The 17,278-nt window shown below is 41.9% G+C and overlaps 1 protein-coding gene across 1 annotated transcript; it reads right to left on the bottom strand.

Annotated features, from left to right (window-relative positions):
* Positions 1 to 7,396: 7,396 nt before the first annotated feature.
* On the bottom strand, positions 7,397 to 17,240 carry agpat9l (1-acylglycerol-3-phosphate O-acyltransferase 9, like). The gene is made up of 16 exons (XM_068311584.1): positions 17,126 to 17,240; positions 16,578 to 16,769; positions 15,104 to 15,219; positions 14,562 to 14,756; positions 14,419 to 14,485; positions 12,301 to 12,449; positions 12,063 to 12,208; positions 11,867 to 11,941; positions 11,686 to 11,775; positions 11,068 to 11,161; positions 10,859 to 10,974; positions 10,428 to 10,483; positions 10,162 to 10,247; positions 9,949 to 10,077; positions 9,762 to 9,841; positions 7,397 to 9,424 (listed from the first exon to the last, which is right to left on the bottom strand). Exons 4-16 carry the CDS (start codon positions 14,703 to 14,705, stop codon positions 9,322 to 9,324), a joined length of 1,335 nt encoding a protein of 444 aa, XP_068167685.1. The 5' UTR covers positions 14,706 to 14,756; positions 15,104 to 15,219; positions 16,578 to 16,769; positions 17,126 to 17,240; the 3' UTR covers positions 7,397 to 9,321.
* Positions 17,241 to 17,278: the final 38 nt, after the last annotated feature.

Raw genomic sequence — 17,278 nt, 5'->3', positions numbered from 1 at the left:
CATTCCAGGCATACAGCTTGATGTCATCCACGTAGAGGAGATGGCTGATTGTTGTCCCGCTTTGGAATCGGTATCCGTAGCCACTCTTTCTGATGATATGACTGAGGGGGTTCAGGTCTATGCAGAACAGCAGTGGTGATAGTGCATCCCCTTTGTATATGCTGCACTTGATGTTAACTTGGGCAATTGACTTGGAGTTAGTCTCCAGGGTTGTCTTCCACATTCCCATTGAGTTCTTGATGAAGGCTCTTAGTGTCCTGTTGATCTTATACAGTTCCAGATATTCCGTGTGTGGCATTGAATCGTAGGATTTCTGGTAGTCTATCCAGGCAGTGCACAAGTTGGTCTGCCTATTCTTACAGTCTCTGTACTGCTCTGTCCACCAGTAGCTGGTGCTTGGCTCCCCAGGTATTACTACCAAATCCTTTCTGTGCCCCGCTCATATATTGATCCATGTGCCTGCTCATCTTAGCCGCCATTATGCCTGACAGGAGCTTCCATGTTGTACAGAGACAGCTTATTGGCCGGTAGTTGGATGGGGTAGATCCCTTCTGTGGGTCTTTCATGATCAGGACTGTCCTGCCTTCAGTCAACCATTTTGGGTGCATCCCATCCCTTAGCAGCTGGTTCATCTGTGCTGCTAGAAGCCCATGGAGTGCTGTCAGCTTCTTTTGCCAGTATGTATGGATCATATTGGGGCCCGGTGCTGACCAACTCTTTATTTTCGACACTCTTTCTTGGATGTCTGCTATTGAGATGGTTACTGGTTCTTGTTCTGGGAGGCTGCTGTGTTCAGTCCTCAGGTCCGTTAGCCACTGGGTATCGGTGTTGTGTGATGCTTCTCTTTCCCATATGCCCTTCCAGTATTTCTCCACCTCAGCTCTTGGTGGGTCTGCAGCTATTTCCCTGCCACTGAGAGTACACCTTGGCTGGTTGAGTGGAGAAGGTTTTGTTTATTCTCCTGGCCTCAATCTCCTTGGTGTATCTCTTCAGTCGGGCAGCCAGAGCCGTTAGTCTCTGTTTGGCAGTTTCGAGTGCTTCAGGTATGGAGAGCTTGCTGTATTACCTGGTACCCCTTTATTCACCATGTTCTCCTTCTGCAACTCAGCTAGCTGGATGACTTCTCTCCGTGTCGCCTTTATCTTGGCCTCTAACCGTCTCTTCCATGGAGGGTATTGTTTGTTATGTCCTGTGTTGATCTTATATCCCAGCATCTCGAGGATTACTGCTGCTGTACTGTGAATCAGCTTGTTGGTCTGTTATGTTCCCTGTGGGGATGGTTCTTATCGCAGCATTCACATCTTCTAGCAGATCTTCTGAAGGTACTTGACAACTTAGCTTCGGTATTTGTCAGAGGCTCCAGGTTGTCATTTGGGTCACGATCTTCCTTCTCAGGTCAGCAGCTCTTGTATTGAGGGTGTGTATGTCTCTTGGGGCTTGGTACCCAATCTCAGATTGTGGGGGGCGGGGGTGGTAAAATCCCCCCACTGACCTGGCGTCCCGACTCCCCCTTGCCGTAGCATTGTAGTATTTCATTGATCTCTAGTTGTGATAGCCCAGTGTTCCAACATCCGTAACCGAAAACTGCTAACAGCTGTTTCTTTGTCAGCCTTGATTGTGGGTTTTGAAGCATCCATTGGTCCCACATCTGACCCATATATCCCCTCTGGGATTATTCGTGTAGTAGCATTCCAACAACTCCGCATTCTTCGCCCTTGTCCATGTGTGTCTTGTTCCAGTAACCCACACACACACACACACACACACACACACACACACACACACACACACACACACACACACACACACACACACACACATATATATATATATATATATATATATATACAGTGATTAAAAAATAATGGAGCACTAAACACATAGATCTGAATGAAATATTTTTATTAAATACTTTATTCTTTCCCTTGATGAATGTCTTGACAACAAAATAATACAAAAATTATCGATGAAAATCAATGTGTCAACCCATGGAGGATTGGATTTGGACTTATACTCAAAATTAAAGTGGAAAAGACACCACAGGCTGATCCAACTTTGATGTAATGTCCTTCAAACAAGTCAAAATGAGGCCCAGTAGTATGTGTGGGCTCCGCGTGCCTGTATGACCTCCCTATAATGCCTGGGCATGCTCCTGATGAGGCGGCAGATGTTCTCCTGAGGGATCTCCTCCCAGACCTCGACTAAAGCATCTGCCAACTCCTGGACAGTCTTTGGTGCAACTTGGCATTGGTGGATGGAGCGAGACATGATGTGCCGGATGTGCTCAGTTGGATTCAGGTCTGGGGAACGGGCGGGCCAGTCCATAATATCGATGCATTTGTGTTGCAGGAATTGCTGACACACTACAGCCGCATGAGGTCTAGGACTTGTCTTGCATTAGGAGGAAACCAGGGCCAACTGCACCAGCATATGTACTCACAAGGGGTTTGGGGATCTCATCTTGGTACCTAATGGCAGTCAGGCTACCTCTGGCGAGCAAATGGAGGGCTCTGCGGCCCTTCAAGGAAATGCCATCCTACACCATTACTGACCCACTGCCAAACTGGTCATGCTGGATGATGTTATAGGCAGTAGAAGTTCTCCACGGCGTCTCCAGACTCTGTCACATCTGTCACATGTGCTCAGTGTGAACCTGCTTTCATTTGTGAAGAGCACAGGGCGCCAGTGGCGAATTTGCCAATCTTGGTGTTCTTTGGCAAATGCCAAATGTCCTGCATGGTGTTGGGCTGTAAGCACAATCCCCACCTGTGGACGTCAGGCCCTCATACCAACCTCATGGAGTCTGTTTCTGACTATTTGAGCAGACACATGCACATTTGTGACCTGCTGGAGATCATTTTGCAGGGCTCTGGCAGTGCTCCTTCTGTTCCTCTTTACACAAAGGAGGTAGCGGTCCTGCTGCTGGGTTGTTGCCCTCCCTCACATCTCCTGATATACTGGCCTGTCTCCTGGTAGCGCCTCCATCCTCTGGACACCACGCTGACAGACACAGCAAACCTTCAAGCCACAGCTCGTATTGATGTGCCATCCTGGATGAGCTGCACTACCTGAGCCACTTGTGTGGGTTGTAGACTCTGTCTCATGCTACCACAAGAGTGAAAACACCGCCAGCATTCAAAAGTAACCAAAACATCAGGCAGAAAGCATCAGAACTGAGAAGTGTTCTGTGGTCACCACCTGCAGAACCTCTCCTTTATTGGGTGTGTCTTACCAATTGCCTGTTGTCTATTCCATTTGCCCAACAGCATGGGAAATTGATTGTCAATCAGTGTTGCTTCCTAAGTGGACAGTTTGATTTCATCAAAGTGTGATTGACTTGGAGTTCTGTTGTTTTTTAACTGTTCTTTGTTTTTTGAGCAGTGTATATAGTGTGAGAGAGAGAGAGAGAGAGAGAGAGAGAGAGAGAGAGAGAGAGAGAGAGAGAGAGAGAGAGAGAGAGAGAGAGAGAGAGAGAGAGAGAGAGAGAGAGAGAGAGAGAGAGAGAGAGAGAGAGAGAGAGAGAAAGGTCTCCATTGGGTTATTATCAGAAAGACCTCACTGCTGTTCTTTCTTTTGGGGGGACTGTCACCATGGATACAACAAACACCCAGTCGGTCATGTTTTCTTGTTCACACTGCACACGGCTAGTCAACAAGTGAATGAGGAATTTGTGAAACATTTGCAATGGCAAAGTTGTAACTTTGTTGTAAAGTTTGTGTGTGATTTCTGAAATCTGTAGTCCTATAGGCAGAGATGCCGATTGCATCTGGAGCTGCAGGCAGGGTGGAGGCAGGAGTAGATCAAAGCACATCAATGACGCCAGATGGACTCAAGAAGAAGACTCAACCCTCAAGGAACTATGGCTCCTATCTACAACGGTAGGTTAGATAACTGAGATGTAACTAGTACATGGCTCCGCTTTCATTTAATAAGACACACAATGTTCTGTGACAATGTACAAGTATCAATGACTTTAAGCACACAACATAAATCTTATTTTACATTCAGAGCACATTATGTAAATTTAGACATTTTATCATGGAGACCTCCTCATTCTCTTGTATAATTAAATTGCAGTCATACAAAAAAATACAAGAAACAAAAACATGGAAAACGTTTTCTAAGGAAACCATAAGACATACACAATAATGTGCATAATGGACTGAGCCAGAGCTGCTTTGAACGTAGAAACCGAACAAAACATTTCAGCCCAGACGCTTAATTGACTTTTATTGCTAGGAGATAAAAGCATCTTAAACACTGGCCGTCTGAGTCAACAGCAACTTGATTGTCATTTGAACTGTGCAGCGGGAGACAGAGACGTGAGACACTAATCAGGCTCATAAATTTGTTCCTAGATTAGTGTCTCCTAACTGCTTCAAGACAGAAGACTAGACAGGAAGTTCCAGTTTAAAAACAGCTACAGACACTGACCGGAGTCTCCAGCTGAATCATTCATTGTTACATCCTACTTTAAAGCGGTGATGTACTGTACTGTTATCGTCAGTGTTCTTCCGTCTGTCCGTTAGTCCACCAAAAAGCTTCGCAACCGTTGCAGAAAGATGAAACAAAAAGCATATTACTCGGGCAGCAAAGGGGATGTAAATGAGATGACCTTGACCTTGAGAGAACTAGGAAAAGATAGAAAGAAGAGGGAGAAGGGCAATGTAAGACCATAGATTAAAGCTAGTGCTTTGATCTACTTATGCACTGGCTTTGATAAATGGTCAAAGCTAGTGCATAGCTTTGACCTATCCTGAAGGTCAAAGCTATGCACTTGTCGGGTACTACTGTAAGGGTACCTTGACATACCCTTCGTGGGATGTTGCAGTCTCTGACAGCCTTTGTTCTTGTTGATATTTGCAGATATCAGGAGCAGCGAAAAAGAAACAAAACTCATTTATTACAGGTAAGTATTGTCATATTAACCAGTTGGTTAAAAGTTTTCAGACACAACTTGGTTATGTGATTAACATGACCCTGCTTTTACACAGGACAACACAAACCCTGTTCAGGAGAATGATGGTGAGAACACTGATCAGTTCAAACAACACAAACACCACAGGTGTCACTAAGTTCAAGAGCTGCAGTGCATGAAATGTATTTTTGATCTGCTTTTAGAAACCAAAGAGAGGACACCACAGGAAAACGGCAGCAGTATGGAACCCACTCTAAGAAAAACATCCAGTGCAGAAAGATCCAAAAAGTCGTTGTTGTGTGTTCTCCTGTAACGGTATCACAGCTAGTGACGAAAGTTAATGTCCTCCTTCAGTTTTGTCATGTATTATTTAAGTGCCATATCATTGTCTTTTTGAATAGCTAAAGCTACACATCTCAGTATTAAAAGTCAATTTTGGTGTTGTGAAGAGCAGGTTTAGAGGAGGAGCTGAAGGATCAGGAAGTGGGAGGAGCTAGAGGATGGACAATTGATGAATTGAATAAAGAAGAGGTGTGTGTCCTTTCCATGTGTGTGCAGCAGATCCATACCACAAAGGACAGAAATGTTTGTCTGCGTGCCTATGTGAGTTCTTTTTATCCATGTTTACTGATTTGTTTAGCTTTGTTTAGCTTTGTTGTTTAATAGACATATGCCTTGTATTTTTGGTTGTATAGAGATATTTGTGTTACCTTTCATGTACAGTGTGCTTATCCTTAGTTTCTGTTCTATTTAGATAAAAACCAGCTTCGTTCTGTTAGCCTTCCTTCTGTCAGCCGTCATGCTGTCATCCCGATTGTTTCATCTGCTGCCACCTGAGCCTTAATAAATTACCACAAAGAATCTTTGGTGTTTCCATGTGCCTGACCGCACAGCCATAGTGTTCGTCAAATCCTCGTAATCAGCCCACCTTCATCATCTCCATACCAAACAAGTATTTTATATTTAGAGAACATCTTATGAGTTATGTGTTAATGCTAGTATTACACTGCAATATAAATATAAAACTGATTTAGCATACCCATTTAAGTAGCTTTTCAAACCCTCATATATAAATAACATTTTGCTATAAAGTTGGCACCAGTTTCTCCAGGTTCTTTTCACAATTCCATCATGCTGCACATGTTGAAATGTTATTTCACACACATGGACAAATCAAACACTGTCCTACTACAAGAGAAGTTAAATAGTCTGTTGGCAGCAATCCCCTAGTTAATACTACCCGTAGCTAAAAGTATGGAATCACCAGTCTTTGACGAGCACTCACTCAGACATATTATGCAGAACAAACTCAGATAAAAAGCATGAAAAAATAATGACGTTTTTCAAAAGTTTAAAACCTCCTTGGCATTCAGAAACACTAAAAGAAATGACGAAAAAACATTGTGGTGGTCAGTAAATGTTACTTTTATAGAGCAAGTGCAGGGAAGTAAATGTAGAATCACTCAATTCTGAGGAAAAAAATTTGGAATCACTCCATTTTGAGTCGAAAATAAGGACACACCCAGTCAATTTCCTTTCCTTAATTGGGCACATGCCTCAGATTAGATCTGCTCATTAGTCAGCAGTTAAAAACAGTGCAGTTATCACACCTTGGAGGGCTGCTGGACCAAGTGGATTGGCAAGAATCATGGCTCCAACAAGAGAGATGTCTCTTGAGACCAAAGACAGGACTATCAAACTTCTTGAAGAAGGTAACTCTACACGTCTGGTAGCCAAAGATGTGTGCTGTTCAGTCAGCTGTATCGATGATCTGGACCAAGTACAAACAGCATGGGAAGGTTGTTAAAACCAAGCGTACTGGTAGACCAAGGAAGACATCTAAGCATCAAGACAAACAACTAAAGGCCATATGTCTTGAAAACAGAAAATGCACAACAAGACAAATGAAGAAGAAATGAGAGGAAGCTGGAGTCAATGTACGTATTTGACAACTGTGCAAAATCGCCTAAAGGAAATGGGATTTTCATAGAGGAAAGCTAAAAGGAAACCATCAGAAATAGAAAAGAATAAGACTGCGATGGGCTAAGGAGAGGCAATCATATACTGTGGATGACTGGATGAAGGTTATTTTCAGTGATGAGTCATGAATCTGCATTGGACAAGGTGATGATGCTGGAACTTTTGTTTGGTGCCGTTCCAGTGAGATTTACAAAGAGGACTGCCTAAAGAAAACATCAAATTCCCGCAGTCCTTGATGATATGGGGCTGCATGTCAGGCAAAGGCACTGGGGAGATGGCTGTGGTTAAATCTTCAATAAATGCACAAGTTTACATTGACATTTTCATGATTCCATATTTTTTCCCTCAGAATTGAGTGATTGATTCCATATTTATTTCCCTGCACTTGCTCTATAAAAGTAACATTTCCTGACCACCATAATGTTTTTTCTTCATTGTTTTTAGTGTTTTTGAATGCCAAGGAGTTGCATGTCTGTAAAACTTTATTTTTTTGCTCTTTTTATCCGAGTTAGTTCCACATAATAAAACGTCTGAGTGAGTGCTCGTCCAAGACTGTTGATTCCATACTTTTTGCAAGAGGTAGTACCATAACATCCTACACAATTCACCTTAAAGGGACAGTAAAGTTAATTTTAAGTGACATGTTATTCATCATTATGAGAAATGGAAGAAAAAAATAAATTTGATATGTGTAGCATCATCCGTTTTGTCAAAAAAGCTTAAAATCTGTGCCACAGCAGCTTCTGCATTCAGTGGTCACGTGGGCGTCATACGTCACTGGGGCCAAACACAGCTTAACAGCCATAAGAAACAATGCAATTCTAGACGCGATTAACATCAAAAATATCATGGTTACCTGCGCGGTGAACGGCTGTGTCAACAGAACAGCAAAAAGGCACGACTTTCAAATGGATTCACTGTAAAAGTTAAACTAGTTATTAATTCCACAGTCCAACAGTAAAATGGTGGTTAGCTCAATGCTAACATAGTATGGACAATCCCATTGACGGGTTAGCCTCTTTAGCGCGATTAACTTTTCCATACACACAGTGAACCAAATCAAGGAGATAATCCCCCCGAGATCTGAGGTAACTTTTGTAAATTACTAACAAGCCAGGGCGGCACGGTGGCGCAATGGTTAGCACAACACGGCAGACCCGGGTTCGAGTCCCGCTCTGTGCGGAGTTCGCATGTTCTCCCCGTGTCTGCGTGGGTTCTCTCCGGGTTCTCCGGCTTTCTCCCACCTCCAAAAGCATGGGCTTCAGGTTGATTGACCGGTCCCAAATTGCCCGTAGGAGTGAGTGTGTGTGAGTGAGTTGTTTTATGTCTTTGTGTGTGGCTCCGCGGTGCACTGGCGTCGTGCCCGGAGTGTCCCCCGCCTCACGCCCTATGCCACTGGGATAGGCTCCAGCTCCCTGTGACCTGCTGCGGCAGATGTGGCGGTGGTAATATGAAAATGACTAACAGGCGACAGGCGAAACGAACCCCATCAATTCCTCTATCACGTTTGATAGTTTATTTTTCACGAGTGCCATAATCGCATGATAATCTGATCAGAAAAACATTTATACAATACCTCCAGTAGCTCCAGACAATAATTAATTATTCACTAAACCTTGGGAATTCAGAATACTGTGGGTTGTCTGAAAACGATCTTACCTTCATATCTCTTTGGAAATCCTCCGAGGTAAAGTACTCATGGCAGATCCAAAAGCTGTTTAAGTCAATCCACTGGACGTTAAAGTTCTTGAAGACATTTCATCTCTAATCCGAGAGACGAAACGTCTTCAAGAACTTTCCTAACGTCCAGTGGATTGACTTAAACAGCTTTTGGATAACCAAGACCTGGATAACTGAGAACCTACACAGACCTCATGGCAGATCCTCGGATTCTTGATCATTTTGACCCGGTTTATCCATCTCCTTCCTAGCTTCCCAGAAGGTATTTTAAAGGATAGGTCCTTGTCTTCGCGTCTTTTTGCTGTTCTGTTGACACAACCATTCACCGCGCAGGTAACCATGATACTTTTATAGTGTCAATCGCATCTAGAATAGTACTTTCTTATGGCTGCTAAGCCCCAGTGACGTATGACGCCCACGTGACCACTGAATACGGAAGCTGCTGCGGCGCAGATTCTAAGCTTTTTTGACCAAACAGATGATGCTCCACATATAAAATTTCTTTTTTTCATAATGATGAATAACATATGTCACTTAAAATTAACTTTACTGTCCCTTTAAATATTCAACCACAACATTACTGCAGCAGAAAAAATTGAGAGCTCAGCTTCTCAATATTAAAGTTCAATATTTCCTTTCAGTGAATCCTTCAAACTTAGCACAATGTGTTTCTGGAAGAGAGGCCCTTTTGTCATCCGTTTGTTCCCAAGATAGGGAATTGTTCAGTGTGATGTTTGGCCGTCTCAGTCACTGTTGCTGTCGTCTCCCACCACCATGCTGCTGTACTGCTTCTGTTGTTGCTCTTTAAACAAGTCTTTCACCTTTGCTCTCTTCAGGCCTCCATCCCTGCCGTGAAAGACAGGAGAAACTGAGGGTGGTATCAATCATTTAACCAGAGATGCTTAATGTCAAGTAATTACACTAAAAAGTGTTTTGGTGTCTGGATGTTAAGAATCCCTTTATGTACTTCTCTGGAATAAAGAATGTTACAATTTCTATGGAAACCTTCACAGTTTAACAACTTTGAGGAGATAAAAAAAAGTTTTCCAGTTAAAATTAGAAGAAAATCTTCATATTCAAAGAAATAACCATCAATCCTGCAAATTTCTCCACTGTGGGACTAATAAAGGTCTATCTAATCTAATCACCATCAATCGAAGGAAGCAGCAATGCTGAGTCTTACCACTGCAGATCTACCAGCCCTCCCTGATGAGCAATGGCCGATTTCACCCTGTTGGCGAATTGGACAGCATCTTCTCCCTTCTGCCGTTGAATAAAAACATTCAGGTTACCGTGAAAACAGCATACCTGAAAGGTGGGGGTAGCATCTGTGAGCTTTATGCAAGCATGTGTTTACACGTTATACACACCTGTTGGTGCATGGCTGGGAGGTACCAGACGTTACACACCAGGGCCCAACTGGTCATCATCCTCAGCAGGTAACTGACCATACTGTACTTAGAGCTGTTCCAGAAAGCATCTCCAAACTTTGGGTCATACTAAGAAAGCACGCAGATGTGCACTTTAATATAAGGATGCAGGAAAAAAAAATCTGAATGATTGAGCCTGAATGGCAGACACACCTTAATGGCTACTGGGTATATTGTTGCTCCGATTTCAAAGCTTCCCTTTTTAAACATCATCACAGACGTATTATTAACACAGGTACCTGTGGAAACCACACATGAAAAAAGCTGAAAGGGACAGAACTCTTCTGGTTCTGTCTGATCCCACATGAAGCAACAGGTCATCTGTTTCCACTCAGGGGTCACAACCCATCAGACGCTCAGCTCTAAAACACAAAACTGGTGTGGATAAAGTAACTATCTCTAGACATGGTCACACTTACCCTCTGGAAAAATTAATATAGGAAGCTTTGTCTTGTCATTCACATGATCCGTCAACCTGGACGCAACACAAAGGGTAATGAAAACCATTTCCTGGCAGTAGAAATATCTACATATTGGACCTTTGAAGAGTTTTTTACCCTCTCATATTTGAGTAAATATATCAAACATCTGGAACTGATATCTGGAGTGAAAATGTGATATTATGAAATGCTGGAATCTAAACTGAGTTACTGTTTAGCAGCAGCTTTACAAGACACATTGGTTCTTGTTTGAAGAACAAGAAACAGAAACTGTGGTAGACCTCACTGCCAGGAAAATGCCAACTGCTCTCCCAGTTTAGCTACAGTGATAAAGTACAGGCTCAAAAGACATGCAAAGACAAGCTGGGACAGACTTGAACAGTGCTGGAGGTAAAAAGTAGAGAGCTGACCTTTTGGTCACTAGATGGCGATCTTTCATCTCTGCTCTCTCAAACCAAACGTGAGGGCAGGACCTCACCATTGCTCTCTGAACGATTCCCATCAAGCCTCCGTGAACCTGGCCCACCTGACAGACACATCAAGATTATAATGGCAGAGCATCTCAATTAAGCATGTCTATGAATGTAGAAATGAAAAATAGAAAAAGCTGCCTCTATACCATAGCATAACACCCGTCATTGCAGAGAATCACAATATCTATAGGAGAGGTGTGATTGGCGACACAGATTCCTCCTTTTCTGGGTCTATTTTCCCTGTTGTTGTGAGGGGAAGGCATGAGGTCAGCTTCAGAAGTTAGACGGTGTCTTCATTAGAAAGCTTCATTTTCTAGTCAGCAGAATGTTGCTCAGATCATGTAAAAAATTCTAAATTTACAGACATCTGGAATATCTTCTACGAGCTCACATTTCATGTCAGAAATCAAGATTTATGTTGGGTTGAGGTTTTTATATGGATTTTATATCTTCTGCATGGTGCTCACATTTTCTGCCACGTAGCACCTTTTCTTTTTTGATTACAAAGAAGCTGCCTCTGATTGGTCTTTTGAAGATTCAAGGGTAACATGGGTTCTTTCTTTTCGAGGACCTGTTCTTCCAGTCTTTTCTGGGGATGATTCAGCTGTACTTGGACAACCTGCTCCAGGTTATTCTAACTGGTAAAATATCCAGCTTTCATTCTGAGTCAAATAAACATGTCCAGAGCATGTTCACAAACCATATATTTTTGACGTGATCTGGACAACATTTCACTCCTTTGGATGAAGTGGAGGCAATCGTACCGGTTATGATAGCGGATGGTGGCTGAGAGCCCTCGAGCACAGATCCTGTAGCAAATCACATGGACCCACTCACTGAGCCATAATTTAATCCTAAAAACACAAATGAGCAGACATATGAAGCTAATGGAGAGGGAACCATTTCTGTGGGATTATAAATGGGTCGGTTATTCTTCACAATCACCTCCAATTTGGCAGTAATCCAACTGCAGATGTGCCGATGACCAACCAGGTAAGACCAATTAAGGCCAATGTTAACCTGGAGAAAATGGAGCACTTGGGTTCAGTATATTTACAATAGTAGATATATAATTGTAAACCCCCACCCACTGCATACTGACACATGTCCAGCCTGGAGGTCAACACTGCAATCTATGTACCTGAGGGGGGCGAGGATGCAGTATCTCACAAAGATTCCAAGGCCATAGACCAGAGTCAGCTTCAGACTGATATAATGGAAGTCGTTGTTGGTGCGAGTCAGCAAGTTCCAGGACACCAGTTCCTCTGACGTAAATCGCTGAGTCACCTAAAGTAAAGAAACACTGATGTAAAAGGTCAGGCTCGCAATGAAATCTAAACAGAAAAAACAATAATTTAAAATTTGCATTGAATATATACCTCGTCTTCTACAATACTTTCAATTCCTCTCCGGGAGAAATAGAAACAATCACTAAGTGTAAAATCACCGCCCAGTCGTGGTTTGGGGCGACTTCGTCTAAGTTCCTCAAACTCTTTCTCCATAGAGCCATCTTCCCTCTTGATGAGACCTAACATATACACACAAACACACACGCACACGCACACACACACACACACACAGTCAGAGTCGATCATATGATAAGAATCATTATCAGTTGTGGATAATAAATTCAGATTTAAACTGATGTTATCTTTACTAAATGATGGTTGGAATAGTTAAGGAATCATCCATATTTATCAGTGTGTCTGCAAGGTGTTGTAAAAAGCTGTCAATTAATTTTCATCTACTTTTAAGTACAGTATAAGTAGATATCAGGCCTACGAACAGCTGATCAGATTCGATGCAGATCTGACGGCTCGAGATGACAGATCACTTGTTCACTTTCAAATCACATAAGGCCTTTTTTTCCGCATATTTTACCAAACATCATGAAAAGTAGAAAAAAAATCACCAATCAAAGTAAAATTAGCATGTAAAACTCATGATGTTCCAACACTATGTGCAATAGGATCCATATCCTGATCATAGTCAGGACCTCAGAGATTATAATCTGTAAGGGACAATCTCAAATAAATGACAGCAATTTACTGATGTTTGTTATAGGTTTCAAGGATTCAGGTGGCATCACTTAATGTGGTGTGAGGCAGAGCTGACTAATGTGATGTCACTAATGTTAAACTGTACATACGTTAGGAATATTATAATTTAAAAGGCTATTTTTCAACACGTTCTTCGATCTTTGTGTATAAATGTACAGTGTTAGTGTTATCATGTGAACTGCTCTATTTTCATTAGAATAATTTGTTTATAACTTTTTTTTTAATCATTACAAATACCTTCCCGTTGATCTACTTGTGTTACTGAAAAAAGTGCTGGTGGAGGAACGGTATGTGCACTGTGATTATACTTATACTGCTAACAGAGTCAACAGAAGAAAGGAAATCAAATGTCATGAAGAAGTGTTTTGCAGAAACACATTACATTTTGCACTTAAAACTAATTACAAAAATACATAAATTTAAAGATAAAATGATCTATTTCAACTCCAAGGTGCCCTTGAGCAATGAACCAGACACCCAAAACCGTCACTCATCACTCCATCTCTCGCCACAGTTGAATCTCTATAGGCCCTTTGTCTGTGTGTGGTCTGACCTATATAAGTGTAATATAGACTAGAGCGTAAAAAGAATTTCCCTACTGGGGAATAAAGTTTCAACCTTATTTTAAGCAGAACCAACGCAATAGATCTGTGATGAATATCAATTAAGAGTTACGTATATCTCAAGGCAGTATTTAGAACCTCTGTTAGCTGGGGAACACACAGCCCCCTCTGTCAGATCTTGCAGACGATGACACACTAATGAGAATTTTAATCTTATTTGTAGTGGATCTCCCTACATTTTTTATGCTGGGTGTTAATCTTCTTAAATGCAGCAGGGAGTTTCCAAGAAAACAAATTTTTTCCAGTAAAAATGTGTCAATAATCCAACTAAAATATGACCTGAGTTGTACACGGAGTAGACAGACATTATGAAGGTTGCACTGCTTGGAATCGAACACTATCCACCAACATGTCTCAGAGCGGTTAGTTGACCTCAACTCAGCCTCCTCATTATCTCTTAATGCAGTGAACAAAGTCCACAACTTTGAGCAACCCATCCTGGACTCAATATCCTGTCCAATTTTCATATCAGTGTCTGCTGAATTTCTGTTTGTTAAGCACTTTCATTTCTTGCATTCATCATTCACATTGAACAATATAACATTGACACACTTTGAACTTTGCATTAGGATGCAGGCAGTCCTGCAGTCTTGAAATAAAAGGACTGAAACTTGTCATCCAACTTGACTGTGCTGCCACAACTGCACAGCTGAATCAATCACCCTCCCAAAGCAGGGCGTTGCAACATGCTCAGACTTGACCTAAAACCCAGTCTTTCAAAATAGAGGATATGACAGCAATGTTTCTTAATAGTTCCCTCACTAAATCCTCTCTAACCATTTATCAATAAACATATGCATAGTTTCCTGCTTACCATTAGATGGGGAGGCTTTGAATGTTCCTTCATCTGTAACTGCTGTCTGCAGCTTGAGCGTGGCCCACTGCAAAAGAACAGGACAGTCATATCCAGCATTCGTAGCCACACATATAAGATACATAACACAAAAACAATAGTACCTCTAACGTCTTGACCAGAATGGTCATGTAGGTCTCAGAAATGCCTAGTGAGAAACCAAACATGGCTGGAATCATGATGAGGCTGACAATGAGGTACAGCCATATCCTGAGTGTCCAAAGCACCCCCGCCCAGAAATCCTCCATCTCCACCTGAGATGTTCGACAGCAGCGCTGTGGCTCAGGTGTGGCGTAGTCCTGCATGTGGGGAAATGTTGACTTCCTGTCATTTTCTTTCATGTCAAACAATGACATCAGCACATGATTATTAACAATGACAGGGGGAGCAAAATCTCTACAATCCATCAAGAACAAAAGCACATCTGTTCACGACACACTTACCAGAAACAAGCCGATAGATTGCATGTACAGACATAGTGACTGTCTTTATCGCATGTATCTTAAACAATACCATCAAGTCCTCAAATAACAAATATAACACCACTCACATATTTTACACTTCAGTACTGGGTAAAAACTAAACTGTTTCCACATTCTACAATCACAAACAGCCTTTTTAACCGAGTTACACGAACTCTTCTTACCTGTTAAACTTGATCCCATGCCTTTTCTTGCAGGAGTAACTCAAGGACTGAGTGCAAAGAGCATAACACGCCCATTGCAGACCAAAGTTCACGGAACAGCCCTCAACAGCGACCCCCTGTGGACAGAAGGGAAGAAACAAATCCACAGGGTTAAAATGGAACTCAAAAGTTTAATCCCAATAGAAACATTCCATGTAGATTTACTGTGGTCATTATAAGTGCCTATTATTACTGCTGAGACTGTTGGGATGCAGTAGGTCAGTTCCTATTCTGGGATTATCCATGATAATTTAGAAACTATTCAATGATGAAACAACTTTTCATTTTGGTGGGAAATTTACACACGGAAGCATGGCTTAAAGTTTTATTCTCCATTGTATCATCCACATGACAGCTGCACTTTTGAAGATATTGTGGAAAACTGTAAGATTGTGATAAAATATAGCAAAATAAAACATTCATAAATCAATTTGTAACCCTAATCAACCCTAATCACACGCACGCACGCACACACACACACACACACACACACCTCAGAAAGTTTCATGGAAATTCATCAAGTGTTGTATGTGTGTATGTATGACCAACAAAAATTTCATTGAAGTCTTTTTTTGTGATGGGAAAAAAGGTGAGGAAAATCCATACTCTGCCAATTTAACATTGGAGTTCCACAATAACAATGAAGATTTTTTTAGATAAAAAAACTATATAAATCAGGAATTCAAGCATTCAGAATCTCCCTTTCATCTGACCCACCCTCCCATCAAGTTTCGGGAAAATCTATCTAATAGTTTTTGTGTAATCCTGCCAAAAAATGAATGGTACCTATGACAGGAGTTTTAAGATCAGATGTTTTTTGATCAAAAACAAACAATTTACACACAGAGAAATTAATAATCATCAGACTGAAAGTCTGAACAATTTTTAGTTTCTCTTATTCATGTGCATCTATCAGAAGTAAAGATGGTGGCCAATCTTCCTGTGTTAATCTCTCTCTCTCTCTCTCTCTCTCTCTCTCTCTCTCTTTCTCTCACTCACTCTCACACACACACACACACACACACACACACACACACACACACACACACACACACACACACACACACACACACACACACACACACACACACACACACACACACACACACACAAGGTGCTCATTATTTTCTAGGCTCAGGCTATTCACAGTCTGTTGCACATTACTGTAACAGGGGACTTCAGGGGGTCAGTTTGGGTTATTGCTGTGGGATTGCTAAGAGGGTGATTCATTCTGGGACCGAAACAAATCCAGAGAGCTTTCTGAACCGCAATCTGGATACTGAGCAAAGATGTAGAAAAGATCACAGCAGTAATACTAAGGAACATATAATTGTTCAACCAGAAATGTATGATCATAAAGCTGTGTGTGAATCGAGCATACTGCCCAGCCCTGCATTTTCAGAACCATATTAAACCCAACCAGCATTTGCCCTACCGTGAGGGTGTGAGGGCGTGGAAGCTCCTTTAGGACTGGGTTTGTGTGTCTAAAGTTGATGCCTTTTAATCTTAAAAGCCTTGACTCAAGCTCACTGCTGATGCGGCCTGCTGATTCCACTGGGAAGACTTCAGAGAACAGTCCAGGGTGGTCCATGAGTCAGACTGGATGTCTGTGAGGAACTGGTACTCACTAGTAATTAGATTAGATTAGATGGATGGATGGATGGATGGATGGATGGATGGATGGATGGATGGATGGATGGATGGATGGATGGATGGATGGATGGATGGATGGATGGATGGATGGATGGATGGATGGATGGATGGATGGATGGATGGATGGATGGATGGATAGATAGATAGATAGATAGATAGATAGATAGATAGATAGATAGATAGATAGATAGATAGATAGATAGATAGATAGATAGATAGCACATTAAAACCACTTTTTTGAGAAGCTACGTAACATAGTATAATTAACTGTGTAAATAAAGTTAGTATTGGTGGTATTACTATTAACAGGACGCTGTGGGACCCACTCACCTGCTCAGGCTGTGGGTAGAGGTGCTCCATCTCGTGATGGCGCGCTGATGACAAGTCTCGACACAGGACGTGGGTTTACTCCAATCTGTGAAGCTCCTTCCCCCCTGCAGCTGCGATCCACGCTAGGAAAGCAGACACTGGGCGGCCGAACAA

The sequence above is a fragment of the Antennarius striatus genome, chromosome 3 (assembly GCF_040054535.1).
Source record: "Antennarius striatus isolate MH-2024 chromosome 3, ASM4005453v1, whole genome shotgun sequence".
In the NCBI taxonomy this organism is placed as follows: domain Eukaryota; kingdom Metazoa; phylum Chordata; class Actinopteri; order Lophiiformes; family Antennariidae; genus Antennarius; species Antennarius striatus.
This window is presented reverse-complemented; position numbering and strand designations above follow the sequence as displayed.

What these genes read in the sequence shown, in the direction of transcription:
- agpat9l (XM_068311584.1), bottom strand. Translation starts at nt 14,705, where the DNA reads ATGGAGGATTTCTGGGCGGGGGTGCTTTGGACACTCAGGATATGGCTG. An exon ending in TGCATCCTCGCCCCCCTCAG is followed by an intron (nt 11,942 to 12,062) that starts GTACATAGATTG and finishes CATTTTCTCCAG; the next exon opens with GTTAACATTGGCCTTAATTG. An exon ending in TATATTAATTTTTCCAGAGG is followed by an intron (nt 10,248 to 10,427) that starts GTAAGTGTGACC and finishes TGGTTTCCACAG; the next exon opens with GTACCTGTGTTAATAATACG.